The sequence below is a fragment of the Antennarius striatus genome, chromosome 4 (genome assembly GCF_040054535.1).
Source record: "Antennarius striatus isolate MH-2024 chromosome 4, ASM4005453v1, whole genome shotgun sequence".
NCBI lineage: Eukaryota > Metazoa > Chordata > Actinopteri > Lophiiformes > Antennariidae > Antennarius > Antennarius striatus.
In genome coordinates this window covers 3,534,786-3,549,568 of record NC_090779.1, presented here as the reverse complement: position 1 = coordinate 3,549,568, position 14,783 = coordinate 3,534,786, and the positions used below count along the sequence as shown (strand labels likewise).

General features: G+C 40.9%; 1 protein-coding gene across 1 annotated transcript; it reads right to left on the bottom strand.

Annotated features, from left to right (window-relative positions):
• Window positions 1-476: 476 nt before the first annotated feature.
• On the bottom strand, window positions 477-11,953 carry cfdp1 (craniofacial development protein 1). Its single transcript, XM_068313139.1, has 7 exons — window positions 11,742-11,953; window positions 8,504-8,630; window positions 7,831-8,056; window positions 4,962-5,071; window positions 3,433-3,546; window positions 1,914-2,072; window positions 477-1,623 (listed from the first exon to the last, which is right to left on the bottom strand). The coding sequence occupies exons 1-7, from the start codon at window positions 11,809-11,811 to the stop codon at window positions 1,533-1,535; spliced, it is 897 nt and encodes a 298-aa protein (XP_068169240.1). The 5' UTR covers window positions 11,812-11,953; the 3' UTR covers window positions 477-1,532.
• Between the last annotated feature and the right edge of the window lie 2,830 nt (window positions 11,954-14,783).

The following is a 14,783-nucleotide window of genomic DNA, read 5'->3' as shown; positions in this document are numbered from 1 at the left end:
GCCAGCTCCTCAAACAGAAGTTCCTCTCTTCAGTCATTCAGTTCAATAAGATCTGACTCCACTAACAGCTGCAGAGCAGACATTCATTTGCCTCTGGACTATGTGCATGTGCTGTATCAGCTTTTGCTCAATCATTGTTATTTTTCAAGAGAACTGATGAAGCTTTCACTTTACAGTGAAAGAAAGTATTGTTTGATCCTATATTAAATAATCTACAGAGCATATTAACACAAGAGTGTTTAAAATGTTAAAATTGTAGTTTCATTGGTCCACGCATTTCAGGAATTAGGTGAGGTGCAGGTGATTTAGGTGACTGGCTATCAGATGTTAACTTCAGTTTTAATTCATCAATTTTCATTTTCTAGGATTTAAATAATACTAATGTATAAGTATTTGGCATTCAAGGAATAAAATTAGGTTTTATGGAAAACAACATACAGAAATAAAAATGATCAATTATTTCACAGAGTATTTTATTCGTTTTACACGTTTTATTAATGAGATATTCTTGCATGGTATGGAAAACTGGGCTTCCATAGATCATCGCTGCAGTCAGCAGTGTGACCACAGAGATAACGGCAGGAAGATGATCCACCTGAAGGCTTCTTAAGAAAATAAAGTTTGACAGCTCAGAAAATCAAAGCAAATAAACTAGCATACTTCACGAGTTGTCTGAACGTGTTAAAGGGAACTAAATGAAGACTCGACACACAAAAAAAACCCCACATCACATCTGAATCTTACTCTGTGTGTGTCAGTTCTACAGTGATTCCAAACCTAGACATCACCTCAGTGACGGGCTGTCGTTTGAGGATGCAGGTCGTGGTGTTGACCTTTCCTTCTGAACATAGAAATACGTCATCATAATTCAAGTAGTTCCCAGGCTAGCAGAGTGACCCGTGATGGTTCAGAGTATGACAAGCTTCTAATTTATTTTTGTTTTATTACTGCGGAGTCTTTATTATACGCACAGAGACATAAAACTACTTCTGACCCGGGTTGTCAGAATGGGGTCTAACATGTTATCTTACGTGGCCGAGATGTGACTGTTCACTTTTACAAAACTGATAGAATGCATTCAGATGTGCATTAAAGTTAAAAGTAAAGGTTGTGTCAACACAAAAACAAAATAACCCCCTTAGTAACTTCAGGCCATCTGACAGTTGCTGCTTGTGTCTGTCTCTGCCTGTGCTTCTGGAGGTGACAGTGGATTCACTTTTGAGCAGTGGTGTATTTGACATATTATGGGATCGAGGTATGAACCAAGGGAAAGTTTACAGTACAATGACAAATTTAAACTGAGAGTTAGAATAAAGCAAACTTTGTCTTTGTCCTAAATCAGACCATCGAGATTAGAAAAGGGAGAAATGACTCCAACGAAAATGTCCTGAGTGTGAAGATTTGAATCTAACTGGTTCTCCCTCCCCACCACGACACACACCTACCCTGTTACTGTCCCCATCCTGAGGAGCACCAGTGTGTGTGTGTGTGTGTGTGTGTGTGTGTGTGTGTGTGTGTGTGTATAATGTCCGTCATCGTTTCATGTTGTTAAGGCGCACCGTTTTTTCTAATTGAAACTGCCGGTGGTCAACGCGCTCCAAGAACTTCTTCCGCTCCACATACCTGAACACACACACACACAAACACACACACACACGGAATTAATGCAATTTTAACATAGCAAGTACATCTGAACTGAAAATGTATAACATATGAAACTATAATTTATTTGTAATCCCACACTTATTGGAGAGAGTGGACACTGATACCCCCTCAGACCACACACACTGCTTACCCCCATTCATATACAGGTAACATATGGTAACATCCGCCTTAACTTTAGGTTAAGATTCTTCATTGCTGAACATGCTGTGGTGTCATATAACTACAAACTGGAAAGAACGGGCTCTTACCCATCCCGGCCTCTGTTGTGGATGGCCAGCTCCTCAGTGATGCCTTTCTCTGATTTAAAAGCATCCCAGTCTAACTTAGACTTTTCCAGAGTGCTCATCTTCTGTTTCTTTCCTCCGATACGACTCAAGATGCTCCCCATGTTTGTCGGGCGCTTGGCACTGCAACCACAATTGAAAAAAAAAATCTATGATAAAAACATTGCTCAAAAAGTGTTTATTGTATACGTTAATCGATTTTTAATTAGTTAGCCAATGCCATCTTCTGACGCTGGTTCGTATCTGTACAGTAGGGCTGCGTTCAGACTGCAAGCAAATGGGATACAATCAGATTTTCTTTCATACACAATTTTTAGGACAGTGTTTTTAGTAAGTGTCCAATGCGATCTTTCTCTGTTCAAACTGGGCCACATCTTTGACCGATCTAACAAGCTACCGTAGCAACGATGTCGGGGTGGAGGCGTCATTCAGCAAGTGCGATGTGTGAGATCATATATTTGCGACGGCAGCAACAACGACGGCCATGATGTTTTATTACCTTAGCGTATTGGCGATATCAATATGTGGTAGGGGTGGAGAAAATCTTACACAGACCAGACATTGTCAACTTCTTCCATTTTTTACCGTCCTGTGCTGCGCGATGCTCTTTCTTCCGGGGCATTGGCTTTTGTGGCGCGCAGAGTGATGTCACAGACCACCATATTCAAATCAGAGTGTTTGGAGCTGTTTAGACTGTGACACATCTGTCCAAATGCGATTTGAAACTAAGGCTGCGTTCAGACTGTAGGCATATCGGATTTCCTTCCATATCTGATTTTTAGGGCTGACTGTTCACATTGTTTTTAGCAAGTGTCCAAATGCGTTCTGGCTCTGTTCAAACTGGGCCACATTATCAGTCGATCTGACAGGCTGCTGTAGCAGCAACATCTGGGCAGAGGCGTCGTTCAGTGCGTGTAATGTGTGAGGTCATATAATTGCAGTTTTATTACCTTTTCGTACTGGCGATATCACTGTCTGGTAGAGGTGGAGAAAATCTCGCACACACCAGACATTGTCATCTTCTTCCATTTTTTACCGCTACGTAATGCGCAACGCTCTTCCTTCTGGCGCCCTGCTCTCGTGTCACAGTCCTCCATATTCAATAGCAATGCTTGGAGCTGTTCAGAATTAAGACACATCTGTCCATATCCGATATGAAACTACCTCTTGAATGTGGTTTCACTCCGTCCCACAAATATCAGCTATCATGTGGCATGGGACTGTTCACACTACAAACGAGATATGCGATATCAATCTGGATGGGATAAAAATCAGATATAGGTGACTAGTCTGAACAAGGCTTATACCCCGAATGTAGTTTCAATCCATCACACAAAAATTGGATTTCATGTTTTGTGTGACTGTTCAGACTACAAAAGAGACATCCGATATCAGTCTGGATGGGCTAAAAATCAGATTTTGGCTGCCAGTCTGAACGCAGCCTGGGTGGGCTGGTGAGGGTTGCTGGTGTGTGTTGGTGCACCTGGAGCCTGATGTGCTGGGCGAGACTGTTTGCTCTTCATCGTCCTGGTTGGTGTTCTGGCTCTTCACATAACTCTTAGCTTCTCTGGAGTCTGCTGATACTTCTTTATTCACCCTGACAGGAACACAGACAAGCAGTGGGGTAAACCGTGGTTGCAAGAATAGAAAATAGAAATACATTCACCCCCCTCAATCCATCCATCCAACCATCTGTCCATCCATCATACCCCAGAGCTTTCACCAAACATGGCAGAAGCATAACCAACAGGATTTCCCTTTTAAAATGACAGTGACGTTGATGCAGTGACATTGTCTGCTCCACAGAGGGACTCATTATTACTCATGTTTATTCCGGCCTTCATTTCAATCCGACCAAGAAGAGAATTTGCTGCATCTGTCAGCTCTGCTTCGGGGTCAGGGGGAAGGAGTCAGGGACAAATTCAGGGTTTGTGGAAGACTACCTGTCATGGAAGCAGGTTAGGTTACCATGGTAACTGGCTCAGAGTTGAACTTCGCTTTTTGGAATGGAAAACCATGAGTTCCTTAATCCCAGATTTACAAAAACAGTCACTTCCAGGAACGCCCCCTTAAATTACACTTTTACATTAAGGAGCAACAAGCATAACCATTGCATCAGCAGTATATCTGGAGTGTAAAACAACTTTAATACCCGTTTTCATTACCTGTAAGGTGACATTTAGCATTACTTTAACAATTAATCATTTACAGTGATACCTCTGTATTCGACCGCCTCTATACTCGACCAAATCGGTGCTCGACCAAAAAATTTGAGTAGAAAATGTATCGGACCCCGAACAGATTTTCGGTACTCGACTAGCCGAGTCGACCCGAACGCGCTCCTTGGCTGCGCTCCTCGGCCAGCGGGTAAGCGTCAGTTCGACTCAGACCGCCAGCGGAGTAACACGTACGCAAATTACGTACGCAAAGACGTACGGAAATTATAGCAAAATATGAAAGTTGTGTACGAGCCATTTCCACTATCTTGAAGCAGAAGCAACTGACAATGAACAGGTTCATTCTTAAAGAATAGAGGAAGGCTACTGCCCAGCCAGATTCACCTCCACGGAAGAGAGAGAGAAGGGAGAAAACCCCTGGAGGCGCGTTACCTAGCGTCATCATGGAAGGGGATTCCCCTTCCATGATGACGCTAGTGCCATCAACCACTCTCCAAAACGTAAAGTAAATTATACAAAATGGTTTATAATGCTTTATCTTTATCATGTACTGCTTGTGCACATTTACGTATTCATTGTTGTTTAGATACACGTTCTTATAATATTTTAGGTATTTTTCTAAATGGTAAGAACGGATTAAAATACTTTCCATTATTTCTTATGGGAAAATTGGTTTCGGTGGTCGAACAAATTGGTGCTCAACCACCACCTCAGAACGGATTATGGTCGAGTACAGAGGTATCACTGTAGTCAAAAAAATTCAAGAAATTTATTGTCACAATTTTTCAAAGCTTTGAATACTGGCTTGATAAAAATGGGAGCATCAGAGGCATACCTGACTTCTTCTCCAGCAAAGTCAAAAACTTTAGTGATGGTAATGGTGGAAGATTCTGGGGCTTTTTTTCCTGTACTCAAAGGAGCAACTTTCAAAACCGAAGAATCCTCCTAAGGTCAGAAATGAAAGAATCAAGACAATCAAGAGTGAGACAAAAACCATACTTGTATAAATTGTACTAGAGGTTGGTCATTAAATATCTGAGGAATAATAGGTTGCGTTCCAAGGAGTCAAATCAACATGGGTCCAATAAACTATAATAAATAAATAATACACCATTTTGAAAAACATAAATTAAAAAAAATTCACCAACTGGGTAAAAAGGAATTTGAATAATTTTATACATTTCCGAACAAAGCAGTCATCATCACTGGTGGTCAGAAATAATGACAGGAAGAAATAACAGGAAAAAGAATAACAGGATAAAGCTGAGGTCCATGTGATTCTCTTTTAACCCAAGTTAACAATTTTTAGATTTTTGTAATGATTTTCAGAACATTTGCATAAAATGGGAATACAAACATGTTGGAAATTCCAAAACTATTTTATATCAAGTAGAAAAGAAATACAGACTGTCCTCAAATGAGGACACTGGGTTGATATGTATACATTCCAGCCAAATAAAAGAATATTTCCATTTTCAGAAGACAATAAATATAAATGGTTTCTACTTAATAAAAAATGACAAATGAACAAAAAACCTTTAACATGTTCAGAAGCAGTTCATTCCTTAGAATGATATGGAACAAACATTCAACACCTAAGGTTACATTACAATTTTTACAATATGTTCTTTGGTTGAGGGACATTTCCTATTGACTTTGACTCTTGCCGCCAATGCTGTACATTCTTTATTGGTTGCACTGTGTGATGATTTGTACCAATTGTAACACATTTGTTGTCCACCCATTTCACAATGGGAATTTCTTCATAGCGATCAAACCTGTAATCATATGTTCCTCTTGTTTTTTTTCATTGTATTTGATTCCTTCAATGGGCACTTGCTGATCCTGTTTTCCCTAATTGTTTCCGTGGCATTAAATCCCAAAGTCCTCAAATGAACAAATTATCAAAGTACACATTATAAGAGAATGGGTTATCTACAACCGAGAGCATATTCAGCACCACCTTAGAACCGAGCAACAAATCGCTGTTTTCTTTATTAGCAGACCCTTTGCCACAACACAGATCAAAATTGTAGCAGTATCCTGACACCCCACACATACCCAACATTTATGCCAAAATCGAATTGGTTTGCCTCTCATGAATTGCATGACAGTGTTATGTCCATAATGGCACACAATCATTTCGTCAACTGACAAATTCTCCTCAAACACTCCAAATTTTCAGAAGGATTCTTGAAGCATAGTAATCAGTGGTCTTATTTTATTTATAATATTATTTATTATAATAATTATTTATAATTTACACTATATTTCTATCAAAGTAAATGACAATGACAAAAAAATGGATATACCAACTATGGTAATAAAACATGTAAACACATATCTTCACTAATTCAAGGAGTGACTTAAGATATTCATACTGTAATTCCTAACTGTTGTACACTTTGATCTTATCTTACAATCTCTTCTGTACATAAAAAAAAACTCTGTCCACCAGAAGCTCCAGTCAATGAAAGCTCGGTAGCACATATAGCTCACGTATGTTAGTCTTTATAAGTTTCAAGCGTGTTACATTCAAACTTTTTCCCGCCTTGCAATGCAAAACTTGTTTAGAACAATATATGAACATTATTTCATATTAGAACTATGAAACTCGTTATGGTTTGACCTTGTTTCTTGCAATTGAGGCGGCGCTTCTCCCGATGCATATCGCTAATGTAATGCCAGTGTCCTCATTTGAGGACAGCAAAGTTTACGCCGTTCTAAAGTCTAGAATTGCAAGCCTATTTCAAAAATAAGAAAGCATATAAATAAACCCTTCTGGACACTAGTCACTGAATAGCGGCATATGCAGATCAAAACTAAAGAATATATTGGTAATCATCTTCATTGGTCCACAGAAGTGTATATTTGTCAAATTTCCATGGTGTCTTTCTTGTGCTTTATATTATATAAATGACAATTTTGCAATCATATATTGATGAATCAATATGTTGTTATTACCCTCACTTCATAATGTTGTTCTATAACCAATCATTGTCATTATTTTCATCGTTTTTTATGCTGGCCTAAAATGAGGATGGTGGGTTAAAATGGGTTAAGATCTAACATAAGAAAACAGTCCCGTATTTATCTCAGTAACTCAGCAACATTCTAATGTAGTGCATCTGTGCAGGTAAAGACTGACAAGGGAGCACCAATAGAGTTTAATTGATCCCATTCGAATTTCATGATCTTTATTTTGTCTTCGTCTCATCGCGTAAATGAGATAATTTCACTGTCAGCTTTAACAGCTTCCCAGCTCTTCTGGGATACATAAGGTTTTTGAGTGTCTGCGGGAATCTGTGGTTTTTTTGTCCAATGGAGAACCATTGAGGCTCGATACTGTCATTGGACAAGGAGGCTAATCTATGGTCCAGTTTCATCCCAAAGGTGTTTGTCGTTGTGACACTCAGCTCAGACACGTTCTGCCAAAACAAAAGCACCAAAGCCTGTCGCCTTGTACACTAGGACCCGGATCAGAAAGGCTCGAGCACATCTTCAGTAAGGAGGACAGCAAACAGATTGATGAGTCGAGGCATTCCAGACGAACTGCTCTTTTAGGGCAGTTGACGGAATCCATGACAACGATGCGATGTTGTGGTCTTCATGGACTACAATCAACTCTTTGTGAAAGACATGACTGAATGAAAGGTATCAAACACTTTCATCTATCTCCTGTTAAAGGTCTGGAGAATATTTACCTTCTGTGAGGGACCTGAAGCTGGAGGTGTGCAGGTTTTGGGTCTGGATCCAACATCAGACAAAAAACTCGCCCAGAGGTCATCTGATTTTTTCTTCTGCTCTGCTTCTTCATCCTCCTCTACCTCAGTGGGGTTTCCTACCTCTTCTGGGGTGGGCTGTGCTTCTTTTGCTCCATCCCCACCCTCTTCATTCTCATCTGCTTTCAGAACTCCTTTCTTTGTCTTTCTAGAGTTTTTCCAGAACACCAAGGTGAATAAATGTCATCAGCATTGTCATCATGTTCTTTAATTCTTTAGTGTCACTGAATGAAGACAAACGACAGCATGCTAGATTTAAATCTACCAAAAATGTGATCATTTACACTACCATTCAAAAGTTTGGGATCACCCAGACAATTTTATGTTTTCCATGAAAAGTCATACTTTTATTAACCACCATGAGTTGTAAAATAAAAACTATAGTCAACATATGGACAAGGTTAGAAATTATGATTTGTATTAAAAAAAGCACCAAAGTGTGTGTATATATACACACACACACACACACACACACACACACACACACACACACACACACAGTATATTTCATTTCTTGATACATCATTTTCTCAGTTCTCCAAACAAAACATCTACACTGTTCTTGACCATCATTGGTTCCATCAAACCATCTCACCTCACACCAATGTCCAGTTTCTTCTTCTTTTTCTTTCTGCCATAGTTTGGATGTGGAACGTCATCACACTCATTTAAAGGCTCTTCCTTCTCACACTCATTGATGTCATCTTCACTCAGATTATCATCTGAGAGGAAACAGAAGATGCAGCAGTTAGAACGAGCTGTGCAGCAGAAAGCAGATCATTACACAATAGGCCAGAAAAGAACTCGACTTTAAGAGTTAATTTTTGGAATTTGGAAATCCTGTGCACATCATAAATTCTGAGCATGTTTTATTAACCTGAATCCAAATGTAATGCCTTTAATATTCTGGGTTCTCTTGATGGCTGAAGCAATTTAAATACATGCTATTCATTATTTTGCTGGCTGCATAAGTATTTCGTTTTAATCATGCAATAAACTTTTCCATCACTCTGTCTCAGTAAATTTCCACTCACTTGTACTCATCTAATTTGACACACACACACCTACATACACACACACACACATTCCCATACACACACACATATAGGACATAGACGGCGGTCTCAGTTCTCTCTAGTCTAACAAACACATATGGTTGCAGAGACGGTTCCATTTGGAGGACGTAGGCAAACTTATCTAATCTGACACACACACACACACACACACACACACACACACACACACACACACACAAGGTAACAGTTCCATTTATGGAAGTTATCACACTTATGGGGTGATCAGGATGTAGGCAGGATTGTTTACAAGATGAGACCGGAAACGGAAACTACGTCGAGAAGATGCGGCTGAAAACCTGTTACGATCTGATTGGACCAGAAGACACCACATCGCTTCATGCCTATTCCTAATCTCAATTGTTTAAATATGACCGGGCCAAGATAGAATTTGCTCTTCTTCAGCTGCGTCTGATGTAAGACCAATGTAGTAACAGCAGTCAGGGGCTGTATTAGAGTTGTTGTCAGGAATGAACTTTTTAAACATGACGATCGGCTAAGTCCCCTACTTTACCTCAATAAAAAGAATTACCACGGAATAATGAAGCTTTGAAAAGAATTTGCTTCGTGGCATAACAGTATACGATATTATCCATCCATCCATCCATCCACTGTCAATACCGCTTCTTCCGCTGTTGCGGGTTGTGGTGTACTGGCGTCTATATCAGCGGATAGGGGGCGTGAGGCAGGGTACACACCGAGCGCAACACCACGGAGCCACTCTGAGACACAGACAAACACTCACGCACACACTCACACCTACTGACAATTTGAGAATGACTAATTCGCTTGAAGTCCCTTTTTTTTGGAGGTGGGAGGAAGCTGCAGAACCCGGAGAGAACGACAGCACGACCCGGCGCACCAACGTGCCACCCACTTTATTATATTATATTGTATTATAATACTATTGCATTATAGTACAATACAATATAATGCTACGACAACGAAGTCGATAATAGACCATGTGTGTTGGACACGCAGGTGAAGAGAGGGGCAGAGCTGACAATCGATCACCACCTGGTGGTGATCTGGATCCGCTGGCAGAGCAGGGGGCCAGACAGACTCGGGAAGCCCAAACGTGTTGGTAGAGTTCCCTCTGTCTGTGAGGTCTTCTCCCAGACCCCTCAGCAGGCTGGGGACGTTGACTAAGAGTGGACCATGTTCTCCACCTTCACTATTGAAGCGGCTGTTCAGAGCTGTGGTCACAAGGTCTCTGGTATCTGTCGCGGCAGTAACCCCGTGACTCGGTGGTGGACACCGGAAGGGATGTCGTCAAGCTGAAGAAGCCAGGATCCGGAGGGAGTACGGTTTGGGGGCCAAAGGATTTCATCTCTGCTTTTTGCAAACGATGTTGTCCTGTTGGCCTCATCAAACCAGGACCTTCAGCGTGCACTGAGACGGTTTCCAGCTGAGGGTGATGCGAGTGAGATGAGGATCAGCACCTCTAAATCCGAGGCCATGGTTGTCGACTGGAAAAGGATGGTGTGCCCTCTTCAGGTCGGTGGAGAGTCCTTGCCCCAAGTGGAGGAGCTTAAGTATCTTTGGGACTTGTTCACAAGTGAGGGAAGGATGGAACGTGAGATTGACAGACGGATCGGTGCAGCTTCTGCAGTGATGCAGTCGCTGTATAGGTCTGTCGTGGTGAAGAAGGAGCTGAGTCGTAAGACGAAGCTCTCGATTTACCGGGTCAGTCTATGTTCCTGCTCTCACCTAAGGTCAGGAGCTTTGGGTCATGATCGAAAGGACAAGGTCCTTATAGCAGCGACTGAAATTAGTTTCCTCCATAGAGTGGCTGGGCGCACCCTTAGAGATAGGGTGGGGAGCTCAGTCACAAGGGAGGAGCTCAGAGTAGAGCCGCTGCTCCTCCGCCTGTCACTGAGCCAGCTGAGGTGGCTCAGGCATCTGTTCTGGATGCCTCCTGGACGCCTCCCTGGGGGGAGACCTCGAGGAAGACCTAGGACACGCTGGAGGGACTATGTCTCTCTGCTGGCCTGGGAACACCCCGGGCTCCCCCCGGAGGAGCTGGAAGAGGTGTCTGGGGAAAGGGAAGTATGGGCATCCCTGCTGAGACTGTTGCCCCTGGGACACGGCCCCAGATAAGCAGTTGAAGATGGATGGATGTTGTTCTATATTATAATGTTACAGGAAAACATTAAAAAACATCTTTCAGTCATGTCTCCTAGTGTAATATCAGCTGTAATTTTCTTACAAGGTCAATTTCTAGAACATTTTAAAGTTACCACAGACTTTGGAAATGTTTAAAGCACAAAGCATGAGTTCATCAAGAGACCCAGTCCAGTGTGATCTACATGCTAAAAATCTCATGCTGAAAAATCTTTTGATATATTTTCACAAGCAGGATAAATGTTTAAATTCGAAACTGAGTTTTAAATGTCTTTTTGAATCCTTCATTCCTTCTCTGTGGTTCTTCCATCCACATGTAAAAAAAGAAAAACCTGTTTAGATTTAAAACGTTTCCCAATTTCCCAAAGATTTGATCTCATGTAAAATATTTTTATAATAATGAATACAGACAACGGAATGTTCCCGTAATGGTTTATGTGTTCCTACAACCCTCCACGACAGTAGGACGCCGTGTTTATGTCATTCCGTCCGGGGAGGTGGGTGATGCTGGTCATCTCTGAGACCTGCTTCATCTAAACATGTTGGACGCTCAGACCCACGCAAAGCTGTGTTAATAACATCTAGTAACACAAGTTACTGCCTTCACACAACACCGGATCAACGTGAACTCCTCACCCGACGGGACGTAATCCGCATCATCATTAGACGAATATCCATCAGAGTCGTAGTCAGAGTAATTCATCATTCTGGATTAAAATAAGAGCGGTAATTACATCTAAAAAAAATAAAATAAAATCCGTGGGTCAAATGTGTGTGTAGTGCAAAATCCGCTCTAAAAATCAAGAAATAAGTCCTATTGAGACGACGGCATGTTCGGAGGTCCAAACGGTTCCTTATTTTTCTTCTTCTTCGTTTTCTTTTACTAGCACTTCTTTTGTTGTTTTAGCTTTTCGTAGTCGGAACCTCAGTCGCATTAGCGCCACCTTCAGCTCCGGAGTGTCCACTACTTGTCAGCGTTTGTGTTCCTGGCAGTTTGCTCCGCTGTTTCCTGTTCAATACTACAGTTATAGCTGCTGCCGGACGTCTTCCCATGTGTGTCAAAGAATCTAAATGTAAACATCTTCTTTGATATTATGTTCTTTACCGATAGAAACGACATGCCCTGAATTAGTCTACTGCTCCTGACATTATTTTGTTGCCTGTTTTACATATTCGCAGTTCTTTTGCTCCACCCTATGTGTTCTGGTATTCATATAAATGTTATTCTGACCTCTGACTTGCTGATTTGTATGCAGAGTGAATAAATGATGGGAATTTAAAACTAGAACTCTCGAGTCAGTCATTTTCACTGCTTTCAAAATTTGCAATGTGATAACATGTCTGTGTAGGTTCTCAGTTATCCAGGTCATGGTTATCCAGACCTGACGAAGTCTCTTGTATGAGAGACGAAACGTCCTCAAGAACTTTCTTACCGTCCAGTGGATTGACTTAAACAGCTTTGGATGGCAATGTGATAACTTTGTTTTAAAAAAATATTTTTACCAATACGACCCTGACTTTTCCTAAATGTGTGTATATTTTATTCTGACATTGTATGATCATTATAATTTCAAAACACAAAAGAAATCTGGGTGTTTCTACCTAGAACTCCCCTAGGCAGTCATTTTTACTGCTCGGACGTAATTTGTATATAATTTGAATTATCATTAAAATATCCAGGAATAAATTGGTGGAATAGGTAAAAACACATCAGGACACTAGATCAAAACTATAATTATTGAGTGTTTTATTTATCTAATGGACACAACATAGCTTCTCTGCAATTACACATCCAAATTCAAACTTTGAAATAAAAACAAAATTAGAATTGAGTCCAAAACACTCAGTCAACACAGGTAACCTGTACATTCCTTGTGCAGCTCCCACTACCTTATGACATTTACCCTGTGTCAATTAAATAAATTAAACACTCATTATAGCTTTGATTTAGTGTCCTGGTGTGTTTTTACCTATTCCAGCAATCTATTCTTAGACATTTTGATTCATAATCTAAATTATATACAAATAATATCCGAGCAGTCAAAATGGCTGCCTATGGGAGTTCTAGTAGTAGCAGAATTCTGGGAGACAGAGTGTTAATAATATTGGTCTCAGCGATCCAGATATTAGTGCAGAATAATTTATGACCAGCAGGGGGGGCTGCTTGCTCAAAGAAACTCTGGAGTACAGCGTCCACATACTGTCCTACCACCAGACGTGTAATAAGAAGGCTCCCTTGATTTTGATCATAAAACAATAACTGAATATCCTAAACTCACTGCTCATGATATTTTTACAATTCTACAGTATATTGTTCATGTGTATTCACACATTATTTTAATAATTGCTTCATAATCAAATCCTGGATGAGCTAATCGACTGTTCGCTCCAGTTAACAGACGACCCCCCCTTCCAGTCTATAATTCTATTATTCAGAAAGGCCAAAACAACAGCTTTTCACCTTTTAAAAGTTGAAAGAAGAAAATGCGCATATCTCAATATAGAATGCAGAGCTATCACAGAAGAATGACAACACCTGTTGAAATTCATGTTGTGCATGGTGTATGGACCCTCACACCATCATACCCGTTGGGTATGTGTTACCCACAACATGGACATCTACAGGGACACACTCATTGGTGGTGGTCTCTTCCGGTGAATGATGTGATCATCACAGCATTGGTTTTGTATGTGGGGCTTATGACCTCTGGCCTCTAGAAGGCACTGTCACTTCAAATGTACAGTGAATGTTTTCCCCAGGACTCAGGTCAGAAAAAGTCACACATCCTAAAATTGTGTTTTACTGCCTCAAGCTTTCATTGCAGCCTGTATTTACTGTGGCAGAATTTTGTAAATCCAGTGCAATGTTACAATATTTATCTCCATCATTGTGCTATGAACCTTTAATCAAGACCCTGTATTGATGATGAGAGAGTATGTGAAGCCTTCTCCAGCACCTCCACAAGAGTCTCAATGAGGTCAGGTCTGGACTCTTACAAGACAAGCAAATACAAGCAAACCTTAGTTTTCGAACGCTTTAGACATCGAACAAATCGGAATTCGACCAAAAAATTCTGAATTCTTTTTCTTAGAAGTCGAACAAAATTTGGAAGTCGAACGCGAAACGAATACCTTTTCGAGGGACTGTGGCTCAGTGGTAGAGCACGTCGTCCAATGATTCAAGATCAGCTGTTCGATTCCCGTTCCCGCCGAGTCATTTGTCGTTGTGTCCTTGGGCAAGACACTTTACCCTTCTTGCCTCCAGTGGGGCTCTTGCTGGTGTGTGAATGTGTGTGATTGTTGCGCTGGTGGTCGGAGGGGCCGTAGGGGAAAATTGGTAGTCACACCTCCGTCAGTCTGCCCCAGGGCAGCTGTGGCTACACACGTAGCTTACCATCACCAAGTATGAATGAGGAGTGAATGAATAATGGATCCAATGTAAAGTGTCTTTGAGTGTCCAGAAAAGCTCTATATAAATCTAATTCATCATTATTATTATTATTTCTCGCTGCCAAGCGCAAGAAAAGGCGAGAAAAGTCGAGAGAAAACATGACGGTAATGTGCTTTTTATTTTAGTTTACTGTATTCAATAATGTTTCACTTAATTTGCGTTCCATTGCCTACGGTACGAGTTACGATACCATAAACTTCTGTCCAAAAGACGTACCGTAGGCTAAC